The sequence below is a fragment of the Hemiscyllium ocellatum genome, chromosome 16 (genome assembly GCF_020745735.1).
Source record: "Hemiscyllium ocellatum isolate sHemOce1 chromosome 16, sHemOce1.pat.X.cur, whole genome shotgun sequence".
NCBI classification, from domain to species: Eukaryota; Metazoa; Chordata; class Chondrichthyes; order Orectolobiformes; family Hemiscylliidae; genus Hemiscyllium; species Hemiscyllium ocellatum.
Window position 1 is genome coordinate 61,790,776 of NC_083416.1, and position 19,571 is coordinate 61,810,346.

General features: G+C 41.3%; 1 protein-coding gene across 1 annotated transcript in view; it reads right to left on the reverse strand.

The window, feature by feature from the left end:
- LOC132823236 (protein Shroom1-like) overlaps window positions 1-19,571 on the reverse strand; it is an 81,060-nt gene that overhangs the window by 23,934 nt on the left and 37,555 nt on the right. Inside the window, exons 2-5 of the mRNA XM_060836876.1 lie at window positions 14,432-17,080; window positions 12,248-12,315; window positions 8,576-9,319; window positions 6,403-6,846 (exon numbers count right to left, since the gene is read on the reverse strand). Of these exons, the coding sequence (XP_060692859.1) occupies window positions 6,403-6,846; window positions 8,576-9,319; window positions 12,248-12,315; window positions 14,432-16,993 (3,818 nt within the window). The 5' untranslated portion in view covers window positions 16,994-17,080. The remainder of the gene's footprint in view (window positions 1-6,402; window positions 6,847-8,575; window positions 9,320-12,247; window positions 12,316-14,431; window positions 17,081-19,571) is intronic.

Consider the following 19,571-nt stretch of genomic DNA (forward strand, 5'->3'; position numbering starts at 1 on the left):
GGCTAAAAGTTACAAGATTAGTAAAAAGACATAACTGAAGGCTAAATATCTGAAAGCACCCAACATTCAAAATAAAACAGAAGAATTAATAATGCAAAGAGAAACAAGTAAACATAATTCAGGTGTTATTACAGACATAAAATGACATAGATTGGGGCATCACAATCAAAATTTTAGAAAGGACAGAAAGTAGGAAAAGATAGAGAAGTGGCTCTGTTAATCAATAATATTTTTAGCACAATAGACAGGGATGACCTAAAATCAAGCAAGGAGGATGTAGAAGTGGTTCAAGTTACATTGAGAAATGATAAAGACAAGAAGTTACTTGTGGGATTGGTGAATAGGCCCTCTACCAGTAACCACACAGTAAGATGGAATATGAAGAAAGAAGTAATGGGTGCTTGTCAGAATGGTGTGAAGATAATTGTGGAGGACTTTTGTCTGGAAAAGTCAGATGGGCAAAGGTAGCCCAGCAGGGGGCATATTATTAGAAAGGTTTCAGGATAATTTCTCAGAACAGTACATTTTGCAGCCAACCAGAGAGATGCCTTTACTAGTTCTGTTACTGTGTAACAATAGGGGTAATCGGTTTAGCTCAGTTGGCTGGATTGTTGGTTTACAGAGTAGTGTGATGCCAACAGCTTGGGTTCATTTCCTATCACCAGTTTGAGGGTTACCAAGAAGGACTCTCCTTCCCAACCTCTTCTCTTACCTGAGGTCTGGTGGCCCTCAGGTTAAATCGCCACCAGTGGCTTCTCTCTAATGAGAGAGTAGCCTTTACTCTGGTTCGATTATGGTGACCAAAAAAGCAAGATGGGTAAATAATGACCTCACAGGGAAGGTTCCAGTAGGTAATAGCAATCCTTATAACTGATCTTTACATTTAATTTGAGAGAGAGAAATGGGTCCAAGATTGGTATTCAAAATGTAAATAATGAGCAATTGTGAAGGCACAAAAGCAGTAGCAGAAGTGAATTGGCAAATTAGTTTAAGGAATAGGTGAATGGGAACGCAGTGACTGATATTTAAGGGGACATTTCAGAATACACTCATTAAATACAATAAGAAAGAAAAAAATCCAAGGGTGGGACTCACTATCTCTGCTTAGCCAGAAATGTTAAATATAGTATCAAAATTATTGAAAAAGCACCATAGTTTTGCAAAGATGGATAGCAGGTCAAAAGTTTGGCTGGTGAGATAGTTGATGTATTTGTTTTTATTTTACAAACTTCCCTAGACTTGGGGAAGATATTATTTATTTTTCAAAAAGGGAGACAGAAATTCCGAAACTATTGACCTATTTGCTTAATATCTGTCATAGGGAAGGTGTTCGAAGCTGTTTTTAAAGATAGTGTAGATGGGCACTTGGAAAAATTCAAAGTTGTGGTTCTGCTCGCCGAGCTGGAAGTTTTTGCTGCAAACATTTCGTTCCCTGGCTAGGGAACATCATCAGTGCTGTTGGAGCCTCGTGTGAAGCGCTGCTTTGATGTTTCTTCCGGTATTTATATTGGTTTGTTCTTGCCGCTTCCGGGTGTCAGTTTCAGCTGCAGTGATTTGTATGTGGGGTCCAGGTCGATGTGTCTGTTGATGGATGTTCTTGCCGCTTCCGGGTGTCAGTTTCAGCTGTAGTGGTTTGTATATGGTGTCCAGGTCAATGTGTCTGTTGATGGAGTTTGGGGATGAATGCCATGCTTCTAGGAATTTTCTGGCTGTCCTCTGTCTGGCTTGTCCTATGATAGTGGTGTTTTCCCAGTCAAATTCGTGTTGCTGGTTGTCTGAGTGTATGGCTACTAGAGATAGCTGGTCGTGTCGTTTTGTGGCTAGCTGATGTTCATGGATGCGGATTGTTAGCTGTCTTCCTGTTTGTCCTATATAGTGTTTTGTGCAGTCCTTGCATGGTATTTTGTAAACTACGTTAGTTTGGCTCATGCTGGGTATTGGGTCCTTTGTTCTAGTGAGTTGTTGTCTGAGCGTGGATGTTGGCTTGTGTGCTGTTATGAGTCCTAAGGGTCGCAGTAGTCTGGCTGTCAGTTCTGAGACGCTCCTGACGTATGGTAGAGTGGCTAGTCCTTTTGGTTGTGGCATGTCCTCGTTCCTCGGTCTATCTCTTAGGCATCTGGTGATAAAGTTGCGTGGGTATCCGTTTTTGGCGAATACCTTGTATAGATGTTCCTCTTCCTCTTTTCGCAGTTCTGGTGTACTGCAGTGTGTTGTGGCCCTTTTGAATAGTGTCCTGATGCAGCTTCGTTTGTGTGTGTTGGGGTGGTTACTTTCATAGTTTAAGACTTGGTCTGTGTGTGTTGGTTTCCTGTGTACCCTTGTGGTGAATTCTCCGTTGGGTGTTCTCTCTACTAACACGTCTAGGAATGGGAGTTGGCTATCCTTTTCCTCTTCTCATGTGAATCGGATTCCTGTGAGTGTGGCGTTGATGATTCGGTGTGTTTTTTCTATATCTGTGTTTTTGATGATTACAAGTGTCATCAACATATCTGATCCAGAGTTTGGGTTGGATTTGTGGTATGGCTGTATGTTCTAACCTTTGCATAACTGCCTCTGCTATGAGTCCCGAGATTGGTGACCCCATGGGTGTTCCGTTGATTTGTTCGTATATCTGATTGTTGAATGTAAAGTGTGTGGTGAGGCACAGGTCCAGTAGTTTAAGTATGCCGTCCTTGTTGATAGGTTCGGCCTCCTGTGTTCTGTTATGTATGTCCAGTAGGTTGGCTATTGTTTCTCTGGCTAGGGTTTTGTCAATTGAAGTGAACAGTGCCGTCACGTCGAATGATACCATGGTTTCTTCTTTGTCTATGTGTGTATTCCTGATGACGTCCAAGAATTCCTGTGTTGATTGTATGGAGTGTTTGGATCTGCTGACTAGGTGTTTCAGTTTTTGTTGTAGTTCTTTGGCCAGTTTGTATGCTGGTGTCCCTGGTAGTGATACTATGGGTCTGAGTGGGATGTCTGGTTTGTGTACTTTGGGTAGTCCATAGAATCTGGGGGTGTTGTTGCTTTCAGGTTTCACAACACACTGCAGTACACCAGAACTGCGAAAAGAGGAAGAGGAACATCTATACAAGGTATTCGCCAAAAACGGATACCCACGCAACTTTATCACCAGATGCCTAAGAGATAGACCGAGGAACAAGGACATGCCACAACCAAAAGGACTAGCCACTCTACCATACGTCAGGAGCGTCTCAGAACTGACAGCCAGACCACTGCGACCCTTAGGACTCATAACAGCACACAAGCCAACATCCACGCTCAGACAACAACTCACTAGAACAAAGGACCCAATACCCAGCATGAGCCAAACTAACGTAGTTTACAAAATACCATGCAAGGACTGCACAAAACACTATATAGGACAAACAGGAAGACAGCTAACAATCCGCATCCATGAACATCAGCTAGCCACAAAACGACACGACCAGCTATCTCTAGTAGCCATACACTCAGACAACCAGCAACACGAATTTGACTGGGAAAACACCACTATCATAGGACAAGCCAGACAGAGAACAGCCAGAGAATTCCTAGAAGCATGGCATTCATCCCCAAACTCCATCAACAGACACATTGACCTGGACACCATATACAAACCACTACAGCTGAAACTGACACCCGGAAGCGGCAAGAACATCCATCAACAGACACATCGACCTGGACCCCACATACAAATCACTGCAGCTGAAACTGACACCCGGAAGCAGCAAGAATAAACCAATATAAATACCGGAAGAAACATCAAAGCAGCGCTTCACACGAGGCTCCAACAGCACTGATGATGTTCCCAGCCAGGGAACGAAACGTTTGCAGCAAAAACTTCCAGCTCGGCGAGCAGAACCACAACAACGGATACCCGAGCTACAAATCTTCAATCAAAATTCAAAGTACTCAGACACAGTCAACATTGATTTGTGAAAGAAAAATCACATTTAACCAATTTATGAATGAAGAGGAGCCATATGTAGAAACATACATACAAGGAACAGAGTGTGACACTCAATCTTTTGAATCTATTCTGCTATTCAGTATGATCACGACTGACCTGATCTGATTTTAACCTCAAATCTACATTCCTGCAAATTCCGATAACCTTAAATCCCCTTGGCAATCAAGAATCTGTCTACCTCTGCCTAAAAAATATTAAAAGATCCAAAGACACACAAACCTCTGAGAGAAAAGATTGTTTCCACATTTTCTATTTTCAATAGGTGACCCCTTATTTTTAAGCTATGATCCCTAGTCTTAGATTCTACCACAATAAAGAAAACATCCTTTCCACATCTACCTGTTCAATTCCCCTCAGGATCTTATACATTCCAATCAAGTCACGTCTGGCTCTGTTAAACTCCAGGGAATACAGGTCTAGCTTGTCTACCCTTTCCTCAGAGGCAATTCTCTCATTCCAAGTATTAGTCAGCGTGTAAAATTCTTTCATTGCAGTTATTCAAAGGCACTTTCATCATTATGTCAGCAATTAATCCCATCCTGTTGGTCAAAACCAGATTTAGTATCGTCTGTTCTTTAGTTGGTGCCATAGAATACTGGTCTCAGAATTTTGCTCAAATACATTCAATCTAGTTTCTGGTCTATGTAACATAAATGAGTGGTGTGACAGTGGGGTCAGTGTTAAGACCAGAACTTTTTACTGTTTATGTAAATGATTTGAATGAAGAGACCGGAGGTTTGGTTGCTCAATTTGATGATGACACAAAGATAGGTCGGAAACTAATTTGTGAAGAGGACATTAGTAGTCTACAAAGGGATGGGTTGTATGTAGGCAAGGTTTAGATTAATCATGGGCATGCTGTCTTGAAGGAAAGGTTAGACTGGCTCTCCTTCTATTTGTTGGAATTTAGAAGAGTAAGAAGTGACTTGATTGAAACATTTAAAATCCTGAGATGCCTTGACAAGGCACATGTAGAAAAAGGTGACAATGCGGACTGCAGATGCCAGAGATTAGAGTCGAGAGTATGGCACTGGAAAAGTACAGCAGGTCTGGCAGCATCCAAACAGCAGGAGAATTGACATTTCAGGCAAAAGCCCTTCATCAGGAATTTCTTTTGGGAAAATCTAGAATCAGGAAACACTGCTTAAAAATAGGGGTTACCCAGCTAAAACAGAGATGATGATAATTCTTTTCTCTCAGACATTCATGAGACTTTGAACCTCTCTTCCTCAAAAGGCCATGAAAGCAGTGTCTTTCAATATTTATGATGCATAGAATCTTGATAAGTAAGGGGGTGAAATTCCTGGTAGGGGGTAGAGGGGAATCAGATCAATCATGTTTTTATTCATAAGGCAGGCTTAAGGAGTGAGTGGCCTCCTGCTGCCCCTAAGTCACATGTTTGTATCAAAATTATTTTAAAAATATAAACCCCTGCTCAGTATTTCCATTTCCATATCATACAAAAAACTAAACTGTTGTTACTAGATATCAGTAGACACTGCGAATAGCACTGCACAGCCATTCTTGCTTGGAACCCATTTTGTAATGCAACAGTTCATACCCCACCATCCACTAAACACTGTCCAACCCTCCTTCCATGTTGGTCTTGCCCATGTACTGATGTATTGGTGATTTGGAGACAGTTAGGACTACAGATGCTGGAAGTCAGAGTCGATAAAATGCGGAGCTAGAAAGGCACAGTAGGTAAGGTTGCATCAGAGGAGCAGGAAAGTTGACTTTCCAGGTCAGGACCCTATATCAGGACTGGGCGGAGGAGGTAACCTGGGAGTTGCAGTGGGAGAGAGACCCACTGAGATCTTTACGGAGGGATTAGGAAAACGTCTTCAAAGCTGATTTGAAGAGGCTTCGCAGTATCGTTTTCAGCGACTTGGAGATGGTAAGAACTGCAGATGCCGGAAGTCAGAGTTGATAAAATGTTGACTGATGGGGGTCCCAACCTGAAATTTCAACTTGCCTGACCAGCTGTGCCTTTCCAGCTCCACATTTTAATTGATGTATTGATGATACCTGAATATTAACCAACAGAAACAATGAAGGCTTTCGAGAAAGATGTAGATATAGGTCTTAGAAGTAAAGGGATCAAAGGGTACGTGGAGAAAACAGTCACAGGGTACTGAGTTGGATGATCATATTTAAAATAAATGGCTCAAAGTCCTACACCCACTTTTAAATTCCATGTTCCTACTCTCCTATGGAAGGAAATATTAACAATTGAAAGAAGAGCATCTCAGCTTCAATCTTGGACAGCTCAGTGCAATACTGCTAGAGTTAAAATCTCTTTGTACCTACATGAAGCATGATGGATTGTGTTCCAAAATCATCATTGAGAACTTAAAGATCTCATTTAGATCACTTACCTTTTCAGTAATCATTTCACATAATTTATTCACAAGTTACATATCGAAAAGTGTAATTAATTTACTTACTTATTCTTGGTTTCCTTCTCCATTCCCGGACTGTACATTTGCTGTCTCCTCTGACAAGCCTCAAGCACCAAAGTGTCCTTTTGAAACAACTCTGTCACAAGATCCATTATAGTTTTCCTTGTAGGGTTGGGATCGAGCACATCTGCTAGCGAATGATTTTCATTTATAATTTCCTTTATAAGCTCCTCGATTCTGAGGTCTTCAGGAGTCTTTGTCTTCACCCTTGTCCCCGGATCTTTTGAAAGCTGTGGAGATGGCTCTTCTCTATTGTCTTGATGGTCCTTCACTGGAAATGGCTGATTGGTCTCACTTTTGTCCTCAGCAGACTTTGCAACTTGTGCCACGGAGGTTGACATAGGTCTTTCAACAATGAGGTCTGAACAGTTTGATGAAAGTCCTGATCCCGTTGACATGTACCTGTTATGATTTTCCTCACCATTTTCTCTGAAATTTAGATGAACAGATTCCCTTGTTGACAGTGAATTCTTAGAAAGAAAAAAAACTCTGGAATCATGTCAAATAGCCACAATTAAAATGACATTTGGAAAGCATCTCAGATTCATAATAGAGGCATTAACATCCTGAATTAGGAACTCTCTTCTATCCATCTACCACACCCATCACAAATGTCTGCTTTGCATTTCACGCCCGCAGCTACAATTACACTTCTGTGAAGGATAAAAAAACAAAAGGAAAGAAGTGCTGGGAAAGGTATTCCCCTATAATGTCATTTAGATTTCTCTTGGTAAGCCTTAAAGCATAGATGTTGATGGGCACTGCTGACAGAACCTTGAGCTAATAAAATTCTACCAAGAAGATTGGTTCACAGAAAATAAAAAAAAAATGTATTATATGAACATTTGATATATTTTTGGGCTTGTGCAGAATTCAATATTGTTTAAAATTAGTTTCTCAAAACAGCTGAAATAAAACAGACTTTCCTCATAAATTGTACTTCTGATTGAGAAGTAGCTTTCACCATCATTCGGGTTGAAATTGATCCCTCGCTTTATAAAGGAAGATATTGCTTAACTCACTGGCACTGCTAAATTAAGAATTCTTGAGGCCACATGCACTAACAGTGAGGGTTCTGTCTTCACACAACTGCATCGTACTACTCCTCACCTCCAAATCTAATTAATCCTTTGAACAGCATCAATATTCACTTGCAGAAATTGGTACTTTGAGGAGTAACAATTTTGATGCCAAACTCACCCAAACGCTGTATTTTCTAGGAGAAAATGAGAACTGCAGATGCTGGAGATCAGAGCTGAAAATGTGTTGCTGGAAAAGCGCAGCAGGTCAGGCAGCATCCAAGGAGCAGGAGAATTGACATTTCGGGCATGAGTCCTTCTTCAGGAAGAAGATTCCTGAAGAAGGGCTCATGCCCGAAACGTCGATTTTCCTGCTCCTTGGATGCTGCCTGACCTGCTGCGCTTTTCCAGCAACACATTTTCAGCATATGCTGTATTTGTCAACAGACATTCTCATAGGTGTAAAACAAGCAGTAAAGGAAACATTAAATCTATTCAACAGGGTCACCTTGTCCCTAATACGACATTTTATATTTACAGCTGAAGCTGTGCTATATCCGAAGCCAAATTGAATTAAGATGCTTAACTTTTTACATCTAAAATAAAAGCAAGAAGCATGGATCTTGGAAATGTCAAACTAGAACAGAAATTGCTGTTGAAACTCAGTAGGTTTGGCAGCATCTGTGCACAGAAAGCAGAGTTAACATTTTGAGTCCAGTGAAGAAGGGTTTGCTTTCTCTCCACAGATGCTGCTAGACCTGCTGAGTTTCTTTAGCAATTGGCTGTCAGATAATTTCATAGAGTGCCTACAGAGTGGAAACAGGCCCTTCAAGTCCACATCGACCCTCCGAAGAGTATCCCACACAAACCCCTTTACTCTACATTTACTCCTAACTCACACATCCCTGAACACTATGGGCAATTTAGCATGGTCAACGCACCGAACTTGCCCATATTTAGATTGTGGGAGGAAACCGGAGCACCCGGAGAAAACCTACACAGACCTGGGGAGAATGTGCAAACTCCACACAGACACTTGTTATATGGTTTTTTTTAAAAAATTGCAATACTATACAGAAAATCTAGATAAAGAATAGCAAGGATTTGCTGTGAATAATGAACAGCTTTTGCCACCTTACCTGGCCGATTGTGTAATCAATTTAGTTTCTTTATTTGTTGCCATTTCCATGGGTGAAGATTCAAACCTTTTTGTCCGATGCTGTTGAGTGATACTGAATTGAACAGAAAAGTTTTCAGATGCTGAACAAGGATCTGTCTTACTGTTTTCTGATATTACAGAAGAATCCTCAAGAAACACATTATCTCTCGAGGAAGACAGGGATGAAAGGGAATGCGCCCGATCTCTTGAATTCCTTCGTGGAGATTGCAGCCTGGAATGTGGAGATGGGGATGTAGAAGATGGAGATTCTGCAGAAGAACCTGCATGAGCCTTGGTCACTTTAGAATCTGTCTCAAAGACAGTGACAGCTGAAACCTGGTTAGATCCTAACTTAATACCCTCCTGCTTCAATTTAATCCCATCTTGTTTGGGGGAAGGCAATCTCATTAGTGCTGGGGGTTCTTGTTTCAATGTCAGCGCCGCCTTATTCCAGTTACTTGGAGTTCCACTGGATCTTTCTGGAGGTCCCATATTTCCAGTTTGGGATTCTAGTTCATTGTCAATCACGGATTGGTGGAGTTGGTCAGAACTTCTGTTCAGTAATGGGGGACTTTCAACTCTTGACATCTGGAATTCATCCAACGACATTCCTCTTTGTCTTGCAAGTATGCCTTTGCTGGGTGCCATGTTTTTACGCTTATTTTCATGACATTTTGAATAAGTCGTCCGATCAGTTACAGAAATGATTTTACCAGAAGCAGATCTAAGAAGGAACATTACAAATTTGGAAGATTTAGGTTGTGAATACAAAATTGGAGCACATTATGTCACACAATTGACAAGTTTCAAGCAGAACCAAGATTAGAACATTTTTTCACCTTTATGCCCACATCATTGACATGTGAAATACCAACATGGGGAAAAATCTAGAATATCCAATCACTGTCTCAAAATATGGCATTTGCCATTTATGATGGAGAAGGGGAGTAATTTCTTCTCTTGAAGATCCTTAGTGTTTGGAGTCCTTACCCTCAGGAAGTACTGGAGGTTGAATAATTCAAGGCTGAGTTGGACAGATTTTTGATTGATATGGGTATCAAGGGTTATGGGGTCATGCAGAAAGAGTGGAGTTGAGGCCACATCAGACCAGCTATGATCGTACTGACTGGCAGAGCAGGCTTGAGTGGGTCTATTCCTGCTCCTATTTCGTCTGGTTTTATTTAAATTCCAGATAAAGCAATTAATGGTTTATCCTTTAACATTTCCTAAAGGAGCTGTAATAACAACTGGCTAAGAATAGAATTGTGATATCCGAAAATAATTGCAGTAAAATCAATTCAATAATGCACAGAGGATGGTAATCCAATAATAATGACCATATACAATTTTCTTAGATGGGTGAAGACAGGGTTTACAGCGTCCTCTGCTGGTGAATGACTGAATTTCTCTAGGGTTCTCTAATTCTAACAACAGAATTAAGGAATGGTCACAGCAGAGAAAAAGACCATTCATCCTATCATGACCACATGGCTAACTCAATGACTCCCACTCCTCAAAGTTTCTCTCCATAACCCTCCCTTAATTTCCATTACTGCAGAGAAGGAAGACTATTGGACCATCTTAAGACTTTCCAATCAGAAATACCATACTTTTACCCCTCCTACAGCAGCCAATAGTTTCTCAAATAATTCCAGGCCACTCCAGGGAACTCATTGAATGCACTGATCATTTCATGCACAAAGAGTCATCTGATAATGGAATAAAACAAAGAACTACAGATGCCCGAAATCTGAAACAAAAACATAATTGCTGGAAAAACTTTTATGGACAGAAAGAAGTGATTTCTCTCCACAGATGTTGCTAAACCTGCTGAGTTTCTCCAGCAATTTCTGGTTTTGCATCTGACAATGAGTCTTCAATTTACCTTTCACTGGTTCGAACATAGCATCACAGCTTGATTTCCAGGAATATTAAGAACTGAGCTTTTCTATTGTCTGAATTATTCTTATAATCTCAACAAGATCATTCCAGTCTTTTAACTTCACTCAAAACTTTGACACTATGGGTCAATTCTTGAATGTTTTCCTTGTTTCTAATCCACTAGAACTAGACGTGGAATTCAGAGTGCAGTTTCACCAATGCACTGTGCAATTTCATTATAATCTGTATTTACAGATCAATCTTCTTCCCTCCCCAAGTTTCACTGATAAATTCCCAAATGTTTTTCAGATAATAGTGAAGACAAATTCACCCCTAATTTAAGGTAAATCCCTACTCCCTAAAACAAAATCTCCTATCATCTTCCTTCTAGAAATCTGGTTCACAGAAGACTCCCTTCAGGAAGCAACTACATCTGCCACCTCAATATCTCCCTTTGTGATGGCTCAAGTTGGAGCACTTGACAGTGAAATGGCTATAGATATTTGGGGACAATATCCCTACATAAAATAAACTGCTGATTCACACAGTTATAATTTCTGCAGTCGTTGCCTTACGTGGTTTATAGTTATTTCAAAATGATTTAGTATTGATTTTGTTCCCAGCTTATAAAAATGAATATATTCAAACTATCCATCACAATCAAACAACATAAAAGTATTGAATGTATGTTTTTCCAATAAGAGGTAACGTAAAGACGTCCCCTCTACACTTGAAGTGTATTTGACCTACTAATTTTCCTCAGTATATGAGATGATGATGTAAAGTCATACCAGGCTGACATAACCACTGTGCTGACCTAGCTATGGATAGGTGCTTCAATTCCTGGCTCTCTCTACAACAATGCTTGGGGGATTTTGAACAGGCAGAGGTGGAAAATAATATGTGGATGATCATCACTGCGCGAATGGCTGCCCACTGCTTTCTCCAGATTTGTTCCAGCAGGAGAAATCATGGCCAACAATGAGACATACAAATGAGAAAAAGACTTTTGTCATAGTTCCTGCTATTTGCATTGCCATGGTCGGTACCTGAACCACCTATCCAGTCTTAGAATTCAGAGGACAGGACTGAAAGAGGAGTCCCCAAATGAGTACTTTCAGAGTGTTGCTATGTTACGATGAAGAACATTCATGGGCGGCATGGTGGCTCAGTAGTTAGCACTGCTACCTCACAGCACCAAGGTCCCAGGTTTGATTCCAGCCTTGGGCAACTGTCTGTATGGAGTTTGCACATTCTCCCCGTTTTCTGCATGGGGTTTCTCTGGGTGCTCCGGTTTCCTCCCACAGTCCAAAGATGTGCAGGTTAGGTGAATTGGCCATGCTAAATTGTCCATAGTGCTAGCTGCATTAGTCAGAGGGAAACGGGTCTGGGTGGGTTACTCTTTGGAGGGTTGGTGTAGACTAGTTAGGCCAAAGGGCCTGTTTCTGCACTGTAGGGAATACAGGTTTTTTTTTGCATAAGAAATCCATTGGCTGTCTGCTCATTGAGTCACAGAGTCATTCAGCATGGAAAGAGGCCCTTCGGCCCAACTCATCCATGTCAATTCTCCTTATGCTACGATAAGGGACATGGTTCTGTTCCAAAATGAACACAACTCCAGAAGCCATCCGGAAATGATTCTCAGGCGAAAACAAGGTCAGGCGGAGATTATCAGAGCAGGGAGAAGTACCCTTCCACTTCAGTTCTGCCTCTTAAATATTGAAGCTTCAAGCTTAGGACATAGTCTTTTCATTGACATTTTGTCACTCACCTGGAATTGGTGTTGCTATTACGCATTTGTACCAATGGTTCTGGGCTTAGACCAGGAGGCAAATCCTTCTGCAACAGGGAAAAACACATCTAATCAAAACATTTTTATTCTCTTAGGTTTGTTTGGTTTAATTTCAATGTGTTTGAAATTTACATGTTAAACTTGCAAAAACTAGTTGGACAACACTAGCCTCGAGGCAATTCAGTACTCATTTCTAGTACCTATATTGTAAAATATTTACTAGATGAAAGACTTACTAGGATGGTACCAGAACTGAGAGATTGCACTCACTGAACAGATTTTATTTTCTCTTTTGTAAAGAAAAAATTTAGAGTTGATTTGATCGAGGTCTTTTAAATTCTGAATGGATGAAACAGAGTGGATACAGCGAGAATGTTTCCACTGGTGGGAAGATCCTAAACTTGGGCCATCAGTACAGCTTAATAATTAGTGCAATACAGAAATAAGATTAGATTACTTACAGTGTGGAAACAGGCCCTTCAGCCCAACAAATCCACACCTACCCGCCGAAGCGCAAACCACCCATACCCCTACATTTACCCCTTTACCTAATACTACGGGCAATTTAGCATGGCCAATTCACCTGACTTGCACATCTTTGGACTGTGGGAGGAAACCAGAGCACCCGGAGGAAACCCACGCAGACACGGGGAGAATGTGCAAACTCCACACAGTCAGTCGCCTGAGTCGGGAATTGAACCCGGGTCTCTGGCGCTGTGAGGCAGCAGTGCTAACCACTGTGCCACCGTGCCGCCCACTCTCTAAATAAGTTTCTTTATTTGGAGAGTGGTTTGAATTTGGAACTGAAAATGTGTTGTTGGAAAAGCGCAGCAGGTCAGGCAGCATCCAAGGAGCAGGAGATTCGAATCTCCTGCTCCTTGGATGCTGCCTGACCTGCTGCGCTTTTCCAGCAACACATTTTCAGCTCTGATCTCCAGCATCTGCAGACCTCACTTTCTCCTCGATGAATTTGGAACTGGCTACCACAGAAAATGGTAAATGCATGTAGCTTTAATTGTTTTCAAACTCCGATTTCATTGTGGTTAAAAAATGAAAATAAAAAAATAATTTTGCAAGAGGAGCACCATTTTTCCACATCTTCTCCTGAGGTTAACATGGCAACAGAGCTCTGGGACAAAAAGATTCCTGACCACTTAGGTTACAGAATAATACAAAAATCTTAAAATCTCTAATTAAATGGGTTTGCAGTCTCCAGCCATTGTTGCAAATATCTCTTCACTGTTTTCACAATTATGATCCCCTTCTTCTGACCCTCATCCTTAATCACAAGTAAAGGACCGGAAACTATAGTGAGTTCTGCTCCAACGCAATAGTTCCGTTCTTGTGCAATTCTGTGTTATAAGAAAATTGTACAACAGCAGCACCATTTAAACTAATGGGACCAGAATTGCATTATAATGCAATTCTAATGTGCTTTAGAAAGTGTCCCCAATTTGTTATTCGTGTTATAGCAAATTTGTGTTAAAAAATGCCCATTATAGCAGAACGACCTGTACTTGGAAAACATTTGGTCTGGATCTGGCGTTCATGTGGCAGGTTCACTTTTCTTTTTATTGCTTTTAATACAGTGTTAATTGCTCATCCTTCTTATCTATCACTGCTTTCTGGATCTGGCAGGTGCATTTGGCACCTTTCCTGCCATTAACCTGAGCCGTGGTTCAGCATCAATACATGCGGGCTTTGGATATAGGTTTGTTCACTGAGCTGGAAGGTTCATTTCCAGACATTTCATCACCCTACCAGGTAACATCTTCAGTGGGCCTCAGGACAAAGCACTGTTGATAATTCCTGCTTTCTATTTATATGTTCATAAATATGCTTTTATATATAAATAGAAAGCAGGAACTTTCAACAGTGCTTCGCCCTGAGGCCCACTGAAGATGTTACCTAGTAGGGTGACAAAATGTCTGGAAATGAATCTTCCAGCTCAGCAAGCAAACCTACATCCAGAACATAAACCTGAGCTACAAATCTTCTCAAAACTCGCTAACATGCTGGTTTTCCTGAAGTGAACAAGATACCAGTCCTGATGTGGGAATCAAAGCCAGAGCTTCTCATCTCAAAAGCTGGAGTAACTGTGCCACACAAGCTCACAGGGACAAATCAAATGAGAATGACTCAGCTCACAACTAACATACATACCTGTGAGGATAATGGGGATGACTTTGATCTTGGGCGCCCAACAGAACGAACGGACTTTGGTTGGTCCGGCAAATTATCAGTGGAGGCAAACGGTCCAGACATAATAATGTCATCTGCCTGCTTTTGAAAGTAGTGGTTTTCAAATGGCTGGCCTAACTGGCTGTTGAGAGACACGTTAGTGCAGGCAGCTGGCATTGCCAAGGAATCATCCCATGATGAGTTCTGCCCTTTGGCAGAGCTGAGGTTGGGACATGCATTGGAACTCCACTCTGATAATCTCCAGTGTGCAATGGACCTTGTCATTTGGGTTTGTTCACATATGGGTTCTATGCCACAGGGTCTCTGACTTTTCTTGCGATCCATGTACTCAACTAAGGCCTTGTGCTGAATCTGCTTTAACGCCACAGGTGTATTTGCTGCCAAGGAAGTTGTTTCAAACAGTTGTTGCCTGGAAGATACAATGCTTCTCTCTTCATGTGGGTTTGGGAAATTACTGTCCTGCTCTGATGAAGGAGAGCATTTTCTTGAACTATTTGGCACACCCAATTGATTTATTTTTTCAGGTACTGAATGATAGATCTTTTTCTCTTGAGATGTCAGTTTTTTCCTGTTCCCTATACGAGCAGCCTGATGCTCAGAAGCCAAAGCTTTAGCTGGTAGGTCCTCATGTAATACTTGTGTTGGTGGCATTGTGGTTGTTGGATCATCGAGGAAATGCCTTGGGTCTGTCAACGAAATTGTTTGAAAGTGTGTGATGCTTGGCCTCTCAGTGGGCTTCTGCTTAGCCCGGTTTGGCCAACTAAACTGAAGATCTCTACGTTTAAAGGAGGTCTCCTTCAGGACCATAGTCTGGGCATGCTTTACTTGATCTCTATAAGCAATTTTAGAAGAATCCGTTGGCGATCCAAAGGTGTCTGGACATTCTTCAGTCAATTGGTTAAGTTTGTTAGACTCGTCTAAGAGCTGCAAAGAACTCTTGCACTTGTGAAACTGATCCTGTTTGTTCTGGACACCCCTGCGCATGTCTTGGTTTCTGTCTCTCTGATTATATGCCTCTTTTGGCTCCTCACTGTATTGTCTTTTCTGATTAGCATTCACTGCTGCATTTTTAGCAATATTTGCACTTTCAAAGGTAAGACGATGCAACATTGGAGTATTTTCAGCAGTGATTACACCTTCTGTACATACCTGTCTTGCAGGCCTAGACGATTGGTTTGCTAAAACGTTGTGGTCAATTCTTGTCTCTGAATGTGGAAGTACTGGAGATCCTGCACTGTCTATGCTATTTCTCACTTGCCTTTGGTTTTTGTACTTGCTCTGCGTTGTTGACTCAGGCACTGTAGGATGTAGTTTAGGGTTGTGAGAATTTTCACTGGGTCCACAGTAGAAGATTTGACTGCTGCTGGTGTTGTTATGCCTTCTAACTTCAAATTTTCCACATGTGGGTTGCAAATCTGTGTCAGGTGATGAAAGAACTAAATGGCTGGTATTCAACTGATCCAATGATTCCTTTCTACCTTTGCAATCTCTAGTTCCATGAAGCTTAGAATGTACCTCAGATTTATATGCTTCCACAGTGTTGTCAAAGCCCTTTGCCTGGATAGGCCCTGAAATGCCTTCAGCTGGCGAGGACTCTCTTGTGGATGTTTCTGTACGTGCACTGCTGGTGTAACAATACGGCACTGTAATTTGATTACTTTCACTAGCACTACTAAGATTTACTACAGGTGACAGATCGAGGTGCTGCTGCCTAACAGGATGTGGTTTAATTCTGTGCGCCAATGGGAGATTGTACATTTGTTGCTGCGATTCTGTACAGTCAAGTGTGACACCAAAGCTGTGATGGGCAAAGGAAGGAGTTGAATCATTTGAGTTGTTTTGAGATGCCTTATCGGTCCTTTTGGAAGGCAAATTGACAGCACCTTCAAGTGAGTGACTATGTTTTTCTGGCACAAAACCAGCCAAATTTGAAGTTGGAGTACACCAAGGAGACTGGGTTTGTCCAAGATTAGAAGGAACTCTATCAGGAGGCAGGTTTGTGGTCACCTCAGATTGGTGGTAATTTGCGATAGTCATCCCCTGTGTCTTGCTCTCCGTTAGTGATGACCTCTCGGTCACATTCGGGGGGCAAGGCCCATCGTAGCTGTAATTGTTGCCAAGACCATCATGCTGTTTTGTAACTAGGAAACTATCAAGGCGCATTGGTGGAGGAGGTGGATTTGACGAATTAAACCTCCTATCATTACTACTTCTATTAGAGTTATCCATTGATGGGAACACAGGTCTCTCTTCATTGCCCATAACACCAGCATCACGGACTACTGTGTCAGTATGTTGCAATGCCTCTGAATCAGGACCCTGATAGAACACATTTCTTGATTGCCTGGGACTCTCACTGCAATGAGCTAGAGACAAGTACTCTGGAGTGTTGAACGAAGTAGAGAAGGAACTATAACCAGAGTCCCCTTTGCCACGCTGGTGGTTGAACTGATCTATGTGGCTGGTGAGCCTGTCAGGAGAGAAGGGACTCGAGGTGGCTTCTGTTTGATCCAATCCATCCATCCTTCAACTGCTGTTCAACAATCTGATCTGCATCCTTTCCAAATGAGACTTCAAAGATGCATCTGATTTCTTTGGATGAACCAATTTCTGAAAAACAGATTAATTACAATTAAAACATTTACCACTGGCGCAAAGAAAAAGTGTGCACAAACTTATTGCACTGTAGCATCCTGAAGTGCATCTAATTACGTAGAAGATTGCATGTTCCAACCTTGCATACAGCAACTTTCCACGGACTGAAAATGCAACTAATGACAGATTGTTGGAAATCATTGATCGAAGAAATAATGCTCACCTTGAGAGTCTTTCAGCAACTTTACTTTTATACCAACCTGAATGGGTAAAATTTTGAATGTGTAAATTGAAATAAGTCACTCCTAGCAATCGAGTAATACCAAGTAATGCACAAAAAGGCAAATCATTAAAATACTCAAGTCACAAAGTGGGCTTGTACACTTAAGTTTCTAACTCAGAGCAACAGCGCTATTAACTGAGCCAAGCAAATACCTGGGAAGATTAAATAACAAAAGTTCCATGATGCAACAACCAGAAAGAATAGTAATGGATATAGTGAGGAAACAAAGGTTGTGTCTAAATGAGGTGTAAATTATATATAAAAACAACCTGAATGCATTAGCAAGGGAGTAAGAAAGAAACAAGATGAAAACTAGCTTAGTAAAACAAAAAAAGGAGGAAAAACGGATCTATCACAAGATGGAACCAGAGCATATGATGTCAGGTTGTTGAACTAAACACTGAATCCAGAAAACTGGAGAGAGCGAAGGTGAAGATAAGGTGCTGTTCCTCAAACTTGCATTGGACTTCCCTGGAACACGAAAGCATCTCAGTCTTTAGCAGCTCATCTGAAAGTTGGCAGCAACACAGCAAGAAAAGGCGCGGGGGAGGGGGGGGGGGGTTGAATATAAAGAGAATGGGAAACCAAAACACAACAGCAATGGCATGTGTTCAGTGTAAAATGTACACAGAATGCAGAATTCTTAAACCACGTTCAGATTGTTTTTGGCCAGAATATAAGGGGTTTATTAAAGAAATTGGCAATTCTGGACTTGATTTTAGGGAATTAATCTGAGGAGGTGACAGGGCCATCAGTTATAAAGCATTCTCATTGTAGTAATTTGGAGTTGTGATTTTAAAAAAAGAGAGGAAGTCAAAGAGTAAAAGCTTTAATTTGGGGATAAACAATTTTACAAAACTGAGATGTGATTGAGTGAAGGTAAATTGAAGTCAGAGCAGTTGGATGTATTCAAGGTGGAAGATAAAATAACATTGATCTCTCGGTTGTCATATATGTATATAACTGAATTGCTACTGATGGACCAGAACAGAGGTACAGGAGCAGGCTATTCAGCCCATCAAGCTTACTTCCACCATTCAATGAGATCATGGCTAACCACCTATCACCATGCTCACTTAACCACACTTTCTCCACATCCCTTAATGTCATTAGGGTCCAGGAACCTTTTAGTTTCTGTATTGAACATACTCTAAGACTGAGCCGTGCAGTCCTCTGGGATACATAATTCCAAAGGCTCACCATCCTTGAAGAGATTCTTCCCCATCTCCATTTACTCTGAAATTATATTACCCGGTTTTAGAGACACCTGCCAGGGGAAACATCTTATGTGCATCCACTCTGTCACACCTTGTAAGAATTTTGAAGTTTCAGTGTGATCACCTTTCATGCAAGCGACCCAGTACAACCCATGGACAAAACCAACGTTGTTTACAAAATTCCATGCAAGGACTGCCACAAATACTATGTAGGACAAACAGGAAGAACGTTAGGCACCAGGATACATGAACACCAGCTAGCCACAAAAAGACACGACCCTCTCTCCCTCGTAGCCCTACACACAGAGGCAAAAAAACACCATTTCGACTTGGACAACACATCTATCCTGGGACAGGCTAGGCAAAGACATGCCAGAGAATTCCTAGAGGCCTGGCACTCCAACCACAACGTCATAAACAAACACATAAATCTAGATACCATCTATCAACCCCTCGGAAAACTAACCGGAAATGACACCACCACAAACCCTAGGAACCCCATCCAGGACAAATATATAAATAGAAAGCTTCATTTCACTTGGAGGTCACCACTGATGATGTTACCTAGCCAGGTAATGAAACGTCTGGATATCAAACCTACAGCTCAGCGAGCAAACCTACACCCATCACCTTTCATTCTTTGAAGCTCAAGGAAATATAGAGCCAGTTTCTTTAATCTCTCCTCATAAAGCAATCCTCTTATCCCAGAGATTAATCTGATGAACCTTCGTTGAACTCCCTCTGTGGCACTATATCCTTTGAGACTGAACTGTAGATGATACTCCAGGTGAGCTCTCCCCAAGACTTTATACAATTATAGAAAGAAAGCTTCATTTCTCAAATCCTCAAACGCTATTGAAATGAATATTAACACATCATTTGCCTTCCTAATTGCTTTTTGCAATCACATGCTAACTTTTAATGACTCATGGACAAGTATACCCAGATCCCTTTGGACATCCACACTTTCCAATCTCTCAACATTTAAGAACTCTTCTGCCTTTTG